Source organism: Festucalex cinctus, chromosome 9, assembly GCF_051991245.1.
Source record: "Festucalex cinctus isolate MCC-2025b chromosome 9, RoL_Fcin_1.0, whole genome shotgun sequence".
Taxonomy (NCBI): Eukaryota; Metazoa; Chordata; class Actinopteri; order Syngnathiformes; family Syngnathidae; genus Festucalex; species Festucalex cinctus.
This window is the reverse complement of record NC_135419.1, coordinates 11,840,783-11,858,816: the sequence shown is the minus strand read 5'-3', so window position 1 is coordinate 11,858,816 and position 18,034 is coordinate 11,840,783. Positions and strand designations below refer to the sequence as shown.

The 18,034-nt window shown below is 39.7% G+C and overlaps 2 protein-coding genes across 3 annotated transcripts; one reads left to right on the top strand and one right to left on the bottom strand.

Moving 5' to 3' along the window:
• Nucleotides 1-90: 90 nt before the first annotated feature.
• gprin1 (G protein regulated inducer of neurite outgrowth 1) lies at nt 91-5,422 on the top strand. The gene is made up of 2 exons (XM_077533000.1): nt 91-452; nt 856-5,422. Exon 2 carries the CDS (start codon nt 870-872, stop codon nt 2,736-2,738), a length of 1,869 nt encoding a protein of 622 aa, XP_077389126.1. The 5' UTR covers nt 91-452; nt 856-869; the 3' UTR covers nt 2,739-5,422.
• Nucleotides 5,423-6,010: 588 nt separating this feature from the next.
• On the bottom strand, nt 6,011-17,872 carry cdhr2 (cadherin related family member 2). Of its 2 annotated transcripts, none has more exons than XM_077532996.1 (32): nt 17,575-17,872; nt 17,330-17,423; nt 16,160-16,216; nt 16,022-16,081; nt 15,825-15,964; nt 15,683-15,733; nt 15,501-15,590; nt 15,135-15,224; nt 14,935-15,057; nt 14,298-14,444; nt 14,104-14,179; nt 13,899-14,008; nt 13,576-13,797; nt 13,350-13,499; nt 12,888-13,052; nt 12,720-12,781; nt 12,396-12,639; nt 10,844-11,083; nt 10,687-10,756; nt 10,032-10,616; nt 9,863-9,934; nt 9,393-9,442; nt 9,166-9,317; nt 8,987-9,083; nt 8,791-8,879; nt 8,563-8,634; nt 8,215-8,350; nt 7,855-7,976; nt 7,655-7,768; nt 7,472-7,555; nt 7,192-7,252; nt 6,011-7,114 (listed from the first exon to the last, which is right to left on the bottom strand). In XM_077532996.1, the coding sequence occupies exons 1-32, from the start codon at nt 17,737-17,739 to the stop codon at nt 6,959-6,961; spliced, it is 4,146 nt and encodes a 1,381-aa protein (XP_077389122.1). In that variant the 5' UTR covers nt 17,740-17,872; the 3' UTR covers nt 6,011-6,958. The 2 variants fall into 2 exon arrangements, with proteins under 2 accessions (XP_077389122.1, XP_077389123.1); XM_077532997.1 differs by having other exon boundaries at nt 6,011-7,111.
• Between the last annotated feature and the right edge of the window lie 162 nt (nt 17,873-18,034).

The following is an 18,034-nucleotide window of genomic DNA, read 5'->3' as shown; positions in this document are numbered from 1 at the left end:
TGTGATACATCCATCTTGTGCATTGTTCACCTTCCCTTCAGAAACCAATCATATCCCCAGATAACTGTTGCACATCCCATTGTTGAACCACCCAACCCCTGAATGACACATTAATGACTATGAATTGATGAATAGATGAGAACCGAACATAGATTTTTTTTTTCCCCTTACATTACCACTCACCACAAACCCGAGTGTGGTTTCCAGGGAAACTGGAAATGTGAATCTTTTCAACAGGCACGGCAGCAACAGCTTCAAGAGCGACGATTGCCTCAGACAGATTCTTCTACAGACAAACCTGTAGCCACGGCGCTCGAGACCAGTCAAGAGCAGCAAGATCCAACACCATAAATAGAGAGAGTGTCCATCAACATGAAGTTTGGACCATGTTTGACCTGACTGTGAAGTGACAGATTGTGTTGCAGAGGCTTTAGTCTGAATCGACTGCTCAGGTACGTCTCCTGCTCTTTGTTTTATCATAATGCGTTTGTTTTGGTATTCTAATTTCATCCACGTTGCTCTTTTAGATATCCCCGGTTGAATTTATAGATGCTATACATTTGTAGTCTATGGTCCCTTGTATGCTATGTATTTGAATTCTACAAGTTGTTTATTGTTGAAATTAAATCATATCAAATGCAAAACACTATCACGGTATGTTGTGCAAAATATAGGACAAAATATAAATGTACATCTCAGTTTATAGTATCCAATGAGATGAATTTCGTGTACACTGTATCGTATTAAAAAAAAAAAAAATCACAAAGAAAAACAATACAGAGAAGATTTTTGTCTGATTACATAATGTGCTGTTACTAAAAACAATATCGATCAGCACTGTGTTTTTCCCTGCAGGAACATCTTGAAAAATGGGAAGTCTTAAGGATGAGATGAGAGGATTTGGGAAAGAGAATGGCGAGCGTCCGGATGGAGACTCCGCGCTTGAAGGACCTCTCATGAGCACCAATCAAGAATCAACAGGTCGAGGGGGTGGTCAGATAGAACTGCTCCATAATGTCAGCACCGGAGACGATGAGGAGAGTTTTGTGGAGAAAATAGAGGAAGCACAATCAGGGAAGGTTTGCGATAATAGTCTGCAGTCGGATTTTATAAGCGTGAAAGACAGTGAGCAGACTGAAGCTGTCAATTCGAAACAACAATCTGCAGGTGACAGAACAACAACCAACTGTGGAGATGATGCAATTCAAACACTTGGCGACATGGCTGAAAACGTCCTGTTTTCTTTGCCCTCAACCGTAGACCCCTCTGACCCAAATTCCCCTGCACCTTTTGGGCAGCACCATATGCGCACGCAGGTCAGCCTGGAGGTGGTCCAGTGTCACTCAGCTGCCACGAGCCCCATGACGCCCCCTGAGGGAGGTCATTCTTTCATTTTCCCAAGCTCCCTCCGGAGATCTGGAGCGGATGCTGGAATGCAGGTGGGTCAGCAAGTGGAGTTTTGCTCTGTGGCCACGTCTCCCATGACTCCAAAGACACCCTCGGCCACAGCTTTCCCGGCACTCGCTGGGAGTGGGACGCAAACGATTACTCCCACAACAAAAAGTCCAGCAGAAGCCGAGTCTGACACAATCAGAAACTCTTCTACAGAAGGCGCCGCCTGTTCTTCAGAGCCACATGTGGAGGAAAGCAATCACCAGTCTAAGCAACAACGAATGGGGAGTATGGACCAAGACATTACCATCTTAGTGACTCACTATGATCACGATGAGATGGTAGAGAGAGAACGGGTGGAGTCATCTTGTAATCCCCTAGAGATGAGCAAGATAGAAAATAAAGATTTTAAGAGGGAGGAAAACGCCATAACAGAAGGTACTGATTCTCATCAAGGATCAAACGCAAATCCTACTCAAAGCAAAACGCAAACAAGCGATACATCCGTTTGCGCAAATCAAACGCCCCTAAAACCAGATATCAAACAAGTTATACACAAGGAAAAAGAAGCGTCAAAGCCGCCTGTCCCAGAATCTCCAGCTCCTGACGGCTGCCATAACATCCGCACTCAGGTGAGTCTGGAAGTGGTGCAGTGTCACTCCGCGGCCACCAGTCCTATGACCCCTCCTGAGGGCGACCAGGCCTTCAACTTTCCAAGTCATTGCGAAAGAAGCGTGGCCGGGACGACAGACGCAGAGATACAAGTGGGTCAGAAAGTGGAGTACCGCTCTGTTGCTACGGCACCTATGACGCCGAGAACGCCCACCGTTACGACTTTTCCTGAGATCAGACGAGAAGAAGCCAGCACAGAGAAAAAAAATGAGGAAGAGGATGAGAAGGGAGAGGAGGAAAGACAAGTGAATGTTGAGGAAAAGGAAGAAGTGACTCAGGAAAATTTGGCGGGAGAAGCTGAAGAGGATAACAACTGCAAGGAGAAGAGTGAGGAGGTGGTGCAGGAGGTGAGCTGGGACGAGAAGGGCATGACGTGGGAGGTGTACGGGGCAGTGGTGGAAGTGGCCGTGTTGGGCTCTGCCATCCAGAAGCACCTGGAGAAACAGGTGAAGAAGCAGAAGAGGCAGCCTTCGCTACCTCCCCCTCCGCCCCTCAACCCATCGGCCACACCGCTGGCCTACGAGGCAGCCCAGGGAGGGTCGGGCAGATGCCGGGCAGGGAAGAGAGGAGAACGAGACGACAAAGTGGGCCGTAACCGGAGAAACCCATTTCGGCTTCTGATGGAGAACATGCAGCAGCCACATTGTTGCTCTCGAGCACACACCACAGAGTGACTTATTAGAAGGTTTATGATGATCAAATCACTACCACCTAGCGTGTTCAGGGTCTTAGTGAGCTGCCATTTATTACAAGTGACGTTGGGGTGAAAGGTGGCAGGGGACTGCATGATGCATCATTTCTTGGCCATGCATTCTGTTGACTTTCTTTCATGTGATAAAGTAGAACCTCCAAAGTTGAACACAATCAATTTCATTATGCTATTGTGTTGGCGGGGAGGGAGTTTCCACAACACACAATACTCACAAAAAAACGGGATGTTCAGCTTTCAAGCGAAATTTCAGGATTAACCTAACATCCAATACAATCTTTACAGGTCAAATTAACCTGCTTTGAACATTTTAATTCACTTGACTGTTCAATATTTCAGTATTTATTTTATTTTTGACAACATGCTGTTCTCTAATAATGGGGCTGAATAGGAAAATTCGCAAGTGTTTGATACTTAGTGGTTCAATTCCAAATGATATTTAAGCACTCTGTTTCATCATGTTGTTCACTGCTTGACTTCACGAGACCAAAATGACAAATAATTGAACAATACTCACAGTTAGAAGGCTTCAAATGTTCTCTGAGGAAATGGAACTCAGCATGTTATCAGCAGTTTACAACAGAGTGAGAGACTGGAAGTCACAGAAAGGAAAAGAAGTGGAATTGCTTGTAAACGTAGCGGGCCGATACGTGGATCAAACACACCTGTCGTGAATTTTTAGAGAACATCATTAGCTCCAATATGCTCCAGCTTTGCCACAGTCAGGCTGAAACTGTAGTCATCATAAAACCTTCATTAATTATTCATTGAATTATATTTAGCATGCTTCACTATCATAATATTGTAAACAGAAACTAACTTACCCAGTGAAGACGCTCAACAAACACATAGGCCTACTCGACAGAAAACTGTAAGATGTTAGCAGAACAGCGTCACCTAGTGGATTTTAATATTATTGCTGAAATTATTGAACTTAAGTTTTGTCCGTCGGCAACAATCCAGTAGTCCGACTTTCAACCAAAGTCAGCTAACGGTTGCTTTGTTTGGTAGGTGATACTGTATAAGTGATGTATTCTCATCTGTTGTTTGTTAAATACTTTGAACTAATGTTTTCAGCGAAGTAAAAATATACTTTTTGTTATTTGTTGGCAAGTTTCTCAAGTTCATTTTCATGCTAGTCATTGTTATCGGCATGCTAGCATAGCAAGCAAGCTAGTTATATTAGCATCTCCTTAGTAAAAAGTTACAAGTTATTTGTGTATCGATAGATAGAGAATTAGATTGTCACAGCAACAATATTCACGACTATCACGTTTACTGTATTCAATTGAGGAGGTTCCACTGTATTTTAATGTCACTGTTGCTATTCTCCCTAATTGCCCACACCCTATTCTGCTCTTTTTACTGTCCATTTATATAGCAGATATTGTTGATAAAGCACTTCATAAATAAACATGAAACCATGACAGCAAATTGCCCTATCTAACCAGCTGCATTGACAGTCCTGGAACAGGATGATGGCCTCGAGGTAACTGAATGTTGTGTTGTTAAATGAGGGCAAGTTTTATGTGTAATGTGCACTTCAAATCTAAATGTGTGAAAGAAGTTTCTAATGTCAGTGCAGGCTTTTGTCTTGTCTCGTAGGCTACTCTGCTTTTCAAATTGGCACTGATTTTTGACTTGTTGGTTTTGTGGAAATGTGGATAAATGCACCAATCAGAGCACTAAAGCACAATCATGATCATAAGTTATGACTTCAGCTGTGCGGGCCGTACTCACAGCCCTTCTTTTTTTTTTTTTTTTTTTTTTCTTATTTAGTTGTAGTTTAAAATTAAGCAATCTTCTCTCTTTATCTTATGAACTCTCATTTTGATGTAGTTTGGTTTCAGCGCTGTTGGTCTGTGATATTGTTGTGCATACAATTAACCACATCTCCATTCATTCATTTAGATGTGACTAATTTTTCTATGCTTCTTGTAATGAGCTCACGCTGCATGAAGTCACAAAAAGTCAATGTAAACACCAGCAAACAAGATCTATTTACACATTTTGTTATACATAAAATCTTGTGTCATCCACTGAGGCAATGCAATACACATTTTTTTTTTTTTTTAAATGTCAAAGGCAGGGTTGGGCAGTCCAAGTAAATTCACACACACAAAGGCACAAAGTAAATTCCGGAAACAGTTTGGTTTTAGCCACAGGTGCTTGTGGTCAACAGGTGGAAATGAGCGTGTTCGCCTGCCAGTTGAGTAGAAGGACTCGGATAAAGCCAATCTGTGCAAGGGTTTTTACTTTCTCAACCTGGATTCCCCAACACTGGTCCAAGGGTTGCATCAGCTGCATTGGGTGTTGCAATTAATTTGAAAGCAAAACAATTTTCAAATTGCTGCTTTATAACATATGGACCAAAATAAAGATTACAGTCTGCACAAAACATGTTTTATCTTTTTCCAATGGTTTCTGTCTTGTTAATTACATGTAGTGATGTGCTTCTCGGGTCGAATCCCTGAAGCGTGTGCCGAGTAATGCAGATGAGTGGTTCATGAACGGCGTGTCAATGCGTGTGTTGATGACGTACGTGGTGACGTTTGAAGCCCCACGAAGCAGGTGTACCACGTGACTGATTCAGGAAATGATTCGCAAGGTTTGAGTGTAGTTCGAAATAAAAGCGGCAAAGAAACGCTATGGATTCCCCCTTCACTTTTTGTGTTTTCGGGTCCCTTATTGCGCTACTTTTTTTGCTTTTGGCATTCGATTTGACGAGCTTCTTTTTGCGATGGAACCAGCAAGAAAGAGATTTTCCCTTGTTTAGGAGCACTTTGAGCAGATCTCACCTCAGAAGGTAATGCACTGTAATTACGGTACTATTTTAACAGATTCCAATAATAAAATAAAATAAAATGTGACAACACATAAAATTCACATTTTTCTGTTCACAGTTGAAAGTCCCCTTCAGTACTGGGAATCACAGAAATATACGCGTCCAATTCTATACAAACTTGCTATCTCATATCGATGCACCCCTGCTTCATCAGTACCATGTGAAAGAGTTTTTTCCCAAAGCAGGTGAAATTCTCTGCAAAAAAAAGAAACCGCCTGAGTCCAAAAACTTCGGAAAAAATAGTTTTTAAATAAAAATGAATAAGCACTTTATTTTACCTCCTGATTTCACATTTTCACTTGTTGCATAAGCACAAACATAGACAAAGTAACACAGAACAATTCATGTTAAAACACTCTTCAAATATATATTCTTTTGTATTTAGAGCATGATTTACACCCCACCATTTTATTGCATGCACCAAGCATGTTATACATTTTTCTGTCCACATGATGGCGTAGTCGAGGAAATGAATCATCTTGAAGCCCCTACGTGTGTGTGAAGCATTTCACTGCAGGGCTTCACTGCTTTACGGGGCTTCATTTTGCCATCACTAATTACATGTGTGATGGCAGTTAAAAGGAATATTGTGACAAAACAAACTCAATGCCACAATTGTTGCCAGAACATGGTACTTTTTAAGTTGACAAGAAAGAGTGGGTTGAAAAAATGATTTAAATGTATAATGTAGTGTATAATACAAATCAAGAGTTATGTGGGAACAAATCAAAGTTGAACTCGAAAATTTGCATCTCTGGTTCTTTCGTAACTCTCCAAACATTTTCCTAAATTAACATTTGGCAGGGGTTTGGGAATTTTCCCTTTTTGTACGACTTAGATTTAAAAGAAAACTATCAAGATTGATTGAAGTGCAAACTTCAAACTCAGCTGTGGTCAAGAACAGATGCTGCTATTTTGAGACCCTCAGTTCACAAGCCTGAAATGCTCCCCGGGATGCGACCCTCTTCCTGTGTGTCTATCACTATAGTGACAGGTAAATGCAGCTTTCTTCATGCATGTACATGTATAAACTGTGTGTTATCAAGACAATAAATATGATGATTATTCTTAACTGATTAGAATTATTCAAACAAGATAGGTAAATGCACGTGACATTGTTAATATGGTGTCATTTTTGGTTTTTCCTTTAGTTTTGCTGAAAAGAAATCTTCACAATAGTTCAGTCCACCATTTAAATGTTTATATTTTATCTAAGAATCTCAGCAATGTCTCTTAGGGAAGTTTTTAGGTCTTCAAGACCATCATTGTTGCAGTTTTATTGTCCATTTGGTTGTGTGATTGCACAGCAGTCACATCTGTGGTTGATGTCCACGATTATGTCACAGGTCTGTTGTGCTGAATGCAGGATTGCTGATACCCACTCTGTGATCGTCTGAACCTTTTTTCTGGCTCCGTTGAGCCAAAGCTGCACCCAGAGGTTCGACGTACTCAGGGGGCCCGTTGTCCTCCAGTTCATCTTCTTCCTGGATTTTCTGCTGATGAGGAACATCTCTAGCTTTAGGCCAGTATATTACTAAAAAATACATGCAGTGGGTTCCAATGTAGTATTTACCATAACATATTTTGTGTCCTCAGGTGTGTTCATGTCATCACTATAGTCCAGGGAGTCAAGGCTTGGATTGGGAGGGAAATGTAACATTAGTCACTTGAGGAACAAGGTCAGTTTATATTGTTTTACAGAATATAGGGACAAACATCATAACCAATAGTGCCATTTAATTATTCAGTGTGGCTAATTCCACTAAGTTGAATCTTAATTCTTTATCATGTCAAGATAAAGTATTTGCAACAATTTAATGCTAACAACTTTGTGGAAACAGTTCTGTGTTTACCTGACTTTGTCTACATCTGAGCTCTCTCCATCCAGGTCCAGGACCATAGCTGTGTCGATGTTGAGATTGAGAACTGGGTTTGCCCTATTGGTGTAAAATGATGGCATGGAGTTAGAAACAAAGCACATTTTCTACAGTTCATTGACAATGACTGAGTCATGGATGATGGTATTGTCTTCTAACCCTTCCATGGTGTACTTGTTGGTCCCTGGCACCACAGGGCCACTTTTGAGGTTGTCAGATGCCACCATAGTTGCAGAGTTCATGGCTTTTGCAGCCTTGAGCTTCCGCCTGTAGCTGGAGAGTGAATAAAGTTGATGAGCACAAGTTACAGACCACCGGATGGATGAATATAGCCCTTAGTCTTACGAAGTCTTACTTACTTTCTACGAGTGCAAACCAATGAAGTGATGAGGACAACAAGCACAATTATGAGGCCTGCCATGATGCCATACGGGATGAATTTTAGAGGGTTAGACTCCGGATTTTTTATTGATGAATCAGTCTGAGACAAAGCACAGTGTATCCCATTAGTTAAATGTTAATTATTAAATGCAGACATCTAGTTGCCCAAAGCGGAATTACATTGTACCCGATATACTGAAGAGTTGGACCAAAATAGTTATTAAACTGTACAAATAAGCATCAGTGGAATGGAAGAACCTCTAACCTTCAACCCGCCATAGAGAGGGGAAAAAAATAAATACATCAAGAGATATTTCCAAAACAAACCCAATACTTACAATGTACATGAGGCCTAACTGTTCCAATGCTTGGGCATGCTGGGGTTCAGAAATCATTAAATGCACTTTATTTGGCGTGAGAGCAGTCCCATTGGTATAAAGAAAATATACCACCATTATTGCACCAACTGAAGCCCTGTGAGAAAGTAATGCAAAACCTGTGCTTTTTATCAAATAAACATTTTCTATGTTAAAGTCAACAATATGATTGATTTAAAAAAAATAAAAAAAAGAACATTTGCGACCCCTACTGGGTAGAATTAGCTCTAACAGTTTTCATCATTTTCCCCACCCGCCTATAATTTTAGAGCACAGTCAGTTATCAGATAAAGTAACAAAAAAAATCACCTGGATTCTTCAGAAGTGTCCTCCTTGATGGAAATTATCTCAACCACAGCTTTGGTGGCAGATGTAAGTGTTCTGGAGATGGAGAGAGGAGAGTGATTGCTTAGAATAAAATACTACTGAGTGTTTTTTGTGGCAAATTTAACCCTGTACCTCAGGTTGAGAGGGATGATGCCATCCCCTTCTGTTTTGGGGAATGAAATATGATGAACTATAATATTGTCCACTTACCTGACGATAGCAGGCTCGTTTTGTGCAACCTCGTCTCGTGTTTGTCTAAATTGAAGTTCAACTCTATAAGATGTGTCGACTATGAAAATCTGCAATGTTAAAATGGAAGTTTAGTAATTCTGAAGTCTGCCTGTTTAGTAGGTATTGAGGCATATTTTCTTCTTGCCAATAGAGGAGTTTTGACCCATTCACTCACCTCCAGTGTAGTAGTGGTGGAGAGGCCACCAGAGTCGGTTGCAGACACTGTCAACAAATATTTCCCTCTCAAAGTGACATCAAGCCCCTCAGTGGTTCTGTATGCAGGCGGTAATAAGATGTATGTGTGAAGACACAAACATGCTCTGAATCATGTACAAAACTGCTGACTGCACTCACTGAATAATCCCAACGTAAATATCCTTTTGCTCTGTGGTGACAGCCTCAAACACAGACCTTGTGACACTTGTGTTTTTGTTGAAGTCCTCAAATCGCACTTCACTTACTTTAAACTCAATCTGTGCGTTAATTTCTGTATCTCGGTCTGTTGCCTTGGCGCATCAAGATATTGAACAACATTATATTGCATTCAAGAGGTTAATATATATCCAGTACTTTATACTCACAGTGACTCCCCCAACTGATGTCCCCTTGCTTGCAGTCTCTGTTACCACAACTAAAGGAGGAAGAAGTGACTTTGAGCAATCTTGTTAAAACGAGAAGTTGATTTTTATATGATTCTTGGGTAAGTAGAGTAAGGTATTATTGATATTAACCATAGGGCATACCATCTACTATAGTGAACATGTAAACTGCAACTGAGGATAATCACTACATGTAGTCTAACCAATGTCTTCGATACATGAAGACTACGTGACAGAACCCATCAATCAGTGTGCTGCTTGTAATGATTGACATGACAGTGACCACCAGTCTGTATGTGTATGTGGTTTCTAAATTCAGAAGGCTAAAAAGAAATACAGTGTGCGATTTAAGAATACATAACAACTGAGAAAATGAAATTCTAAATGTAGAAGTATATTTAAAAGTAAATTTTAAAAAGGGTGATCACATAAAAAAATGAGCAATAGCTCACCAAATATAGTATCTGAGTAGATGAATTGTGGGGCATTGTCATTGATGTCTTCAATGGTGATCTCCATTTGTCCTGAAATGTTGCAAAGAAAGTCACAATGCAGGGTGATGTTAATGTATGGTATTATTTTAAAGTGCTTTATAAATAAAGTTGAGTTAAGTGAGCAGACCTGCAATGAGACTGTAATTCTCCCCTTTCTCAGTGTACTTGTCTATCACCCGAGCCTCCATCACCGCCCAGTCACACAATTCATAATCTACTGTGCGTTTCGGATTGACCAGCACGTCTCCGGTCGGCTCCAGGACAAACCAGTCACAAGGTGACAGAGAGCCATTGCATCTGCATTCGAGGGACGTCAACTCATAGGTCAGCGAGTGGTTAGTATCTTTATCCCACGCCTCAAATGTCCCAATGACTGCAGTCTCTGTTGTGTTTTCTTTCACTTTCGCAGGCTTTGAAGGGTAGAACTCAGGCCTTTCATCATTCACATCCAACACATCAACCTCCACCGTCACCACATCTTTTTTCTGTCCCAGATCGGTGGCTTCTACTTGCAGCATGTATTTCTTCCGAGCACTTTCATAGTCCAGATCAATGCTGAGGTCCACTGTGATGTTTCCCATGTAAACTTGCTCTTCTGAAGTTGTGAGAATGCTGAAACTGTCAAAACTCCCCGAGATGATTCGAAGAGCTATCCGGTTAAAGTCTGTTGTTTGGTCCAAATCTTCAGCCAGGACTGTCCCCACAAATGCACCTGGTTGCCGGAAATGGTTTACTAATTAGAACCTGCAGTATGTACACTTAAAATTTACCAGTATACTGACCCTTTTCCCCCTCTGGGACACTGAATTTGTATGAGGAGTTCTTAAACTCTGGTGCGTTGTCATTGACATCCTTGGATACATGACAAGAAAATATGGATGTTAAAGCGGTTTTGCAGTACAAACACAGCAAACAAACTCAACCTGATGGCAGACACACCTCCACATTGATGATCACACTGACCATGGTGGACAGGGGAGGCATACCCTTGTCTGTGGCAGTAACATTCAGCTCGATCTTGCCCTTCAGCTCAGCATCCAAAGCCTCGCGGTCCAGTTCAGCCCTGTTCTTCAACACTCCGGTATTGGGGTCCATGATGAAGTAATTGCTGTACTTGCTTGGCAGTATTTCAAACATGATTTGGCTGTTTAACGTGCCTGGCTCATCTGCATCAGTCGCCTATTGAAAATAAAGGGAAATAGACAAAAATATCTTCACAATGGGACAGCACATTTAGTTGGAGCTTATCACGCTAACAGAAGGAGATTGTTGAACTAGGATGTGTTTTCACCAGTCACCACTGAAAAACCATACACTTGCCTGACCCAACACGATTGGAAGAAGTGTCCCTGGGCACATAGAGCACATGCACAGAAGAGGGAAGGCTAACTACAGTATACCACACCCCAATACAACTGTCCACACGACTGCACCCTCTGTTTTATTGTCCAAACATAATGAAATAATCTTTTATTGCCATTATGTAAGCAGTGTTTTGCACGTCTTGTAAAGATACAAATGCTTTACGGGATTTTTGTTGTTTTAAAATTGATGACACCTTAGAACAGGTGTGGGCAAACTCTGTCCTAACGGGGCGGATTCCTGCAGGTTTGGGAGATTTCCCTCTTCCAGCACAAGCTTATACCAATCAACAGGATTGTTATCAGGTTTATGCAGAGCTTTGATGAGCTGATCATTTATCATTTGTGTTGGAGACGGGAAACATCCAAGACCTGCGGGACTCTGGCCCTCGAGGACCAAGTTTGTCTTTAGAACAATGGGCTCAACCACCCATCCACGGCCCGGTACCGGCCCATGGGCCATTGGATACCCGGATGTATTTTTTTGAATTGATGTTTTTGTTAGTGGAGCATACCTGTATATGTCCCATATGTATGTTATCAGCCAGACAAGCTGTCTTTCCGTAAATGAATGTTTGCTGGTATAATGGTTGACCATTTTTATTTCCAAGATCGGCCAGCCAGTAAGATTTTTTCAGCACAACACCATCTGCTGCAGGATTGTGACTTTGCTTGATGTTTTGGAGTACAGTCTTCCCTCGCTATAACGCGGTTCACTTTTCGCGGTCTCGCTGTATCGCTTTTTTTTTTTTAAGTGCAATTTTGCATATTTTTTTACAGTAATATACCCATTTTATAAAATTTATGACAGTTTGAACATTGTCAATGTTTGAACAAGAGAGAAATGGGAGAACATGTAAATCCCTCAATGAGAAAAGTGTATAAATTGTGCGGTCGGGGATTTTGGAGTCTTAAAACATTTATAAAAGTTGTAAAACATAAAGCTAACTACTTCGCGGATTTCATTTATTGCGGGTATTTTTTGGAACCTAACCCCAGCGGAAAATGAGGGAACACTGTAATAGCAACTGGCCTCTTGTGCTGGAGTGCATTGAACAACAATAACAAACTGGACACTGGAAATAGTCAACAAATAATGATGAAATAGTCAACAAATAATTGTCACTTACCTCTACTTGAAATTCAAGCTGTGAACCCTCTTTAACAAATTCCTGATAATATTCTTTGTTGAAGACTGGTGGCTGGTCGTTGATATCCGTCACTACAAACTCCAAAAATGCGGTGGCAGGCTTGCCACCTGAGTCTTTGGCCTGAAGAGTGGCAGAGTGCAAAGGTCTGATTTCGCGATCCAACAGTGTCTTGTTTTTCACATAAATCACACCCGTCTTTAGTTCCACGTCAAAATAAGTCCGTCTGAAACACAGATACAGACTGGTTGGTGGCATGCCTCAGTGAAAATTAGACGTTTTCATTGAAGTGTGACCCAGACGTACATGCTTTCTGGGAGGAGCATGTAAGTGATGTTGTCTTTGTCCATTGTGTCAGGATCATCTGCCTGTAAATAAATATGCTCTTTTTTTTTTTTTTTTCTTTGACCAAACGTGACACGATACCAGTCTTACATGAAGATTTCAAATGATGTTGCAACTCAAAGAACTTACAGTGATAGTATCCACTACAGTGCCAACGTCAGAGTGCTCAGTCACTTTCAAGTCGAAGTAAGTATCCTTTGGGAATTTGGGACTGTTGTCATTGATGTCTGTTATCATAATAGAAACTGTGGCAGTGGAAACAAAGCTGATTTCTTCTGGATCGCTGGCAATCACCTGTGGCATGACACACAGAGTTTTTTTTCACACCAAATAAATCAAAGAAGACACAAAAGAAGTTTCAGTGCATAATTTTTTTTGTTGTTGTTTAGTGAGGATAAGCCGTACAGAAAATGGATGGATGATTTTTGTGATGCCCCAAAGAAGTAATGGGTGAGTTTTTCTGAAATGCTCTGAGGCAAGACCACAGACTGAAAAGTGATGATGTGTCTCTGAGTGATGTGACATTGCTGGAAGATCATAGCACTGACTAAGTGTTCAGTTAAATGCCCTTCATAGTGTCTTTTGTCTTACCTCCACAACCATTTGCTGTGTTTCTTCATAATCTAGTTTTTGTGGCTCTTTGACCACGAGTTGAACAACACTGTCGACCATAGAAGATTTGGGCTCGACAGAAAACACGTCCTTATTAGCTCCCTTTAGAGTTAGTTGAATGTTTTTAGTCTGTGAAATGACAGAATAGGATTTCATTTGACCATCAGCACAATTCCGAGTGACAGATCCTGTAAGAAGTTGTTACCTTGTCTAGGTCCTTGACCATCATGTTAATATGCACACTTCCCAGTGAGTGCTCAGCTACTTCCACTTCAAATTGACTTGCTTTATCACAGATTTGCAGCTCTCCTTCTCCTTCACATTTGTAAAACTCTGGTTTGTTGTCATTGATGTCATTGATGTTGATTTGTATTGGAGCCGTGGTGCTAGCAGCCACCCCGTGGATGTTTAGCTGGGACTCAGTGGCCTAAAGTCACAAAATATGTGGAGATGTAATAGTTATTAATGATGACTAATGGTCTTCCAGACCCCATTGTTATGATACTAATAACTTTGAACATCATATACCTTTATAGTCATGGTAACAACATCACCGATTTTTTCTCTGTCAATTTCCGACGCCACATAAATAGTGCCATTATTGCTCGAGATTTTAAAGAGCCCATCTTCAGTGGAATCTGTGAATTATGGGCGGTAAGGGAATGGTTGGAAAGACATATAATTTCACTCTTCTTCATTGAAAGCAAACAGTAATACGTTTTTTACACCTCACCTTCAATGCTGTAGATAATCCTGTCATTGATGTCTGTGTCTTGGTCTATGGCTGTCACGGTATAAACAGAATGGTCCTATCAAAGATAAAAATACATTTTCAGGTTAGTTCAAAATATCTTTGACCAAAAAATACAATACTGCAGAAAGCATAAGTCCTTTCTTCAATGCATATGAAGATGAGCAGGAACTCACCACCGCAGAATTTTCATCAACACTTCCGATGTAGGGTATGCCCAAGAATTTGGGGTTGAGATCTGGGACGTCCAAAACGGTAATAATGTAATAAGCAATGGTCGAGAAATAATTAATCTCGCTGAAATAACATCTGCCCCCACCATCCTGGAATGGGAAATGTGGAAAGTCAAAATGCTGTTGTTAAACATTGCCTTGCTTTTATAAACAATGCATATATTTCTAGGCTGGTAAATTTTGTTCTTTGTTAAAAAAAAAAAAAAAAAAAAAACATAATGGTGAGGATTGCCCAAAAACAGATTAAAGAATTGCTCCCAATGAAACATGAAAAATGTTGATGGGTTTTACAATTTAAAGGCAATCTTTGACATCTCAAATTAATATACATGCATGAAAGATGATGATGAATTCCAAATTTGTGATGATTATACTTAAAAAAAATGTACATTGAATGTGACAGGACCATATTATTGAAATTAATGGTGTGTTTTTTTTTTAAATGAATGAACAATGAAAAATTGACATTCTACACACTGTCACTTTCAGGGTCCACTGTATAATACATGGCACAAAGCCTCTGTGTAAATCCCTCACCTAATTTTGGAAAGGCAATCCAACCGATAAAATGAATACTCACAGTTGCATTAATCTTCAAACGATAATAACTACTCAGTCCTGTGAAATTTAGTGCCCCAGTCAATGTGACATCACCGGATGTGGAACTAATACTAAACAGACTCAATCCATGATTCGGGGTAACCTGAAAAATACGTTTATGGAAAAACTGTGGAATAATACATGTATATAGACATACTGTAAATTAGGAATGATACTCACATCAGCAATGCTATATTTAACCTGACCACCTGTTAAAATGTCGTCGTCAGTGGCCAGCACTCTGAAAAGAGTTGTACCTGGTAAAGTATTCTAAGAAAGAGGATGGAGGGGAAGAAATGATCAGCTAACAATTATATACATTTTTAATGATGATTGAGGATGGCTATAATAGTGTAATAAAATAACAACATCCCTTCTTACATAAAAGATGATTGGTGACAATGATTCATCATGTAATCATTACATTGTATTGATAACGTCAGGCTGATACAGACACAAACACAAATACATATAAATGTTTATTTATTGTTATTGTAATAAAAATATGATGAATTAAGATAATTAAATAAAAGATGTCTGACAAACCTCTTTCACTGGGTTTTCAAAATTAGACCCTTGAAATATGGGTCTATTGTCATTGGCTTCCAGCAAACGTACGGGTATTATTTTTTGGGCCTGAAACAGATTGCAATATGATACTACTGTAGTGATTAAAAATGAATTTAAAAAATACAATTTTAAAAAACAGGGTGTTCAGATTAACTCACAATAGCACTACCATCTGAAACAGAAATTCCAAGTTGCAATACATCAGTATCCTAGGGGGAAAAAAGAGAAAATGCACAATTATACTGAACCCAATTTAACTTATTTGAAAGTATGATCTTTTTTTTAAAAACGAATTTATACCTCTCTATTAAGTGTCCTTAAAACAATCACATCTCCGGTATCACGGTTCACATCGAAGTACAAGGCATTTTCCCCATAGAGTGAATATTTCAGTGGGTCATTATCTTTATCTGTTGCATCTATTTTGAAAGCATGGGCACCTGTGGAGATGTTGTGTTAGTAGAGCAACAATGTCAGCCAAATGTAGGAAAACCTACCTTCAGGAGCATCTTCGCACACGCTTGCGAATTCAGTGATAATTGTAGGACCAGTTTGTGCTATTAAAAAAACACAGAATTCTCAATCGTAACACATACTGTAGAGTTTTTGTGATAAGTTAATAAACCAATACCCACCATTCGTTAGGCTGATGAAACACAGCAGTAGTACGCCTCCAGGGATCCACTCCATGGCTACGAAAATAAATGAAAATAATAATCCTCCTTTTTGATAGCAGATGATAGCCAGAGGAAAAAATACTTGATTTTTAAAGATGCTGTAAAGTAATTTCAGATATGTGTTTTTAAATAATTCCGCACGTTTGAAGATAATTGCTGAAACTATGTGCAAAGACTGAGAACAATACAGAAGTGAATTGTGGCACTGTATTATTAAACAGTTTTTTCCTAAATTTTCCTTGTTTTTGGGGGGGGGGGTTTGTTTTGTTTGTTTGTTTGTTTGTTTTTGGGGGGGGGAATAGCTAAATCACCGCCCAGTGACGTACTTAGGCATCAGGCATTAGTTTCCCTTGCCGTATACGAACTAAAAGTAAGTACATTTGTTTGGATCAGTTGTTAACCCTTAACTGACAAAATTATGAGTTACTTATATGCTTAATACTGTATTCAAATAGACAGTTTAAAAGTAGAACACATTTTTAATACAAATACGAGCATTGTGACCAACTAATCACCGAATGACATATTGTATATTTTTTTTATATTCTATAATTATGTAATATTGTATAAAAAAAAAAAAAAAAACTACAAGTGGTGTAATGGTACAGTCACCTGACTTTAGTAAGGCAGCATGTGAATGTGAGAGTGAATGATTGTCTGTTCCTATATGTACATACATAATGACATTGAAAATTTATTTTTGACTTTGAGGATTTTAAAATGAAAGAATGTTTGGCCATTGCAATCAATGTATTAATGCTGTTGAGTCATCAACAGTAGTGCACTGACCAGAGATTAACGTTGTCCATGAATTGATCGTATTTATGAGTCTGTCACTAAAACCTGCCGTTAAACGGAAACTGTTCTTAAAAATCTCAGATTGCTTGCTATAAAAGCATTAATTGAATTTCAGGAGTAACATCAATTTTCAAATTAAAAAGGACTTTGATGTACAAGTAATATACAACCTAGCCTAGAGTATTAGTAAATGATGATTCTTGATGATGAGCAATGATTTAATTATCTCCAGTTTAGAGGCTTTATAATCATACCAAATGTATACACGGTAAATTTTACATTATCAGCACTAGATCACATTTAATTTTAAAATGCTGTCGTCAGACTTACCTGGCGAATGGCGACACATGCACACTGAAGGCTTTTCTCCCTCTAATGTTTTGAGAAGACCTTTGGCTCTTGTTCCTTCTAGCGATAGCTGTCTCTATAAATATAAATGATTAACACAGAAAAGAGCCAATTACGCGTCAGCAGTCATCCTCCGTGGGCGCGGAGGCAATAAAAACACCAAGAAGCATCTCAATAAATGTAAAACTACACAGCTGATCAAGTTTTCCACTGTTGCTTTCTCTCACACATAATATGTGGGAGGGGAATCGTGAGAGACGGGCCCCGTCAGCAGGACTACATGGCAAGGTTCCAAACTGGCTCGACAGCATCCAATGTAGAAGCCCCCCAACAAAAGGGCTGCACTGGTCAAACCCAATGGGAGCTCGGGTCCTAACAATATGTATCATCATTCAAGCATTCTGATGAATCACTTGTCAGAGGACCGCCCTAATGAGCGCTTCCCGATAAAGCCCTCCCAAAGAAAGAGCTTCAAACAAACAAGTGTTACTCTGATACACACTGGCTTCATTCACAAGCCACCATTTTGTTTCAAAACAAAAGCACAGCACTTCACCTTTCCATGACAATGGATTGTTTCGTCACTATTACCAGGTCATGTGGGATAAAACAACAAAATAAAAGTCTTTGAAATTTGATGTGGTTTATATATTTGTATTTCTTTTTCTGGAAAAGACACTTCAAGGT

Bases quoted from the DNA above. Each gene is read 5' to 3' on its own strand.
- gprin1 (XM_077533000.1), top strand. From the start codon at position 870: ATGGGAAGTCTTAAGGATGAGATGAGAGGATTTGGGAAAGAGAATGGC.
- cdhr2 (XM_077532996.1), bottom strand. From the start codon at position 17,739: ATGATGATACATATTGTTAGGACCCGAGCTCCCATTGGGTTTGACCAG. The intron at 13,798-13,898 runs GTATATGATGTT...TTGTGACTTTAG, and splicing joins TTGTTACCATGACTATAAAG to GCCACTGAGTCCCAGCTAAA. The intron at 7,977-8,214 runs GTAAGTATTGGG...GCTTTGTCTCAG, and splicing joins AGTTAGGCCTCATGTACATT to ACTGATTCATCAATAAAAAA.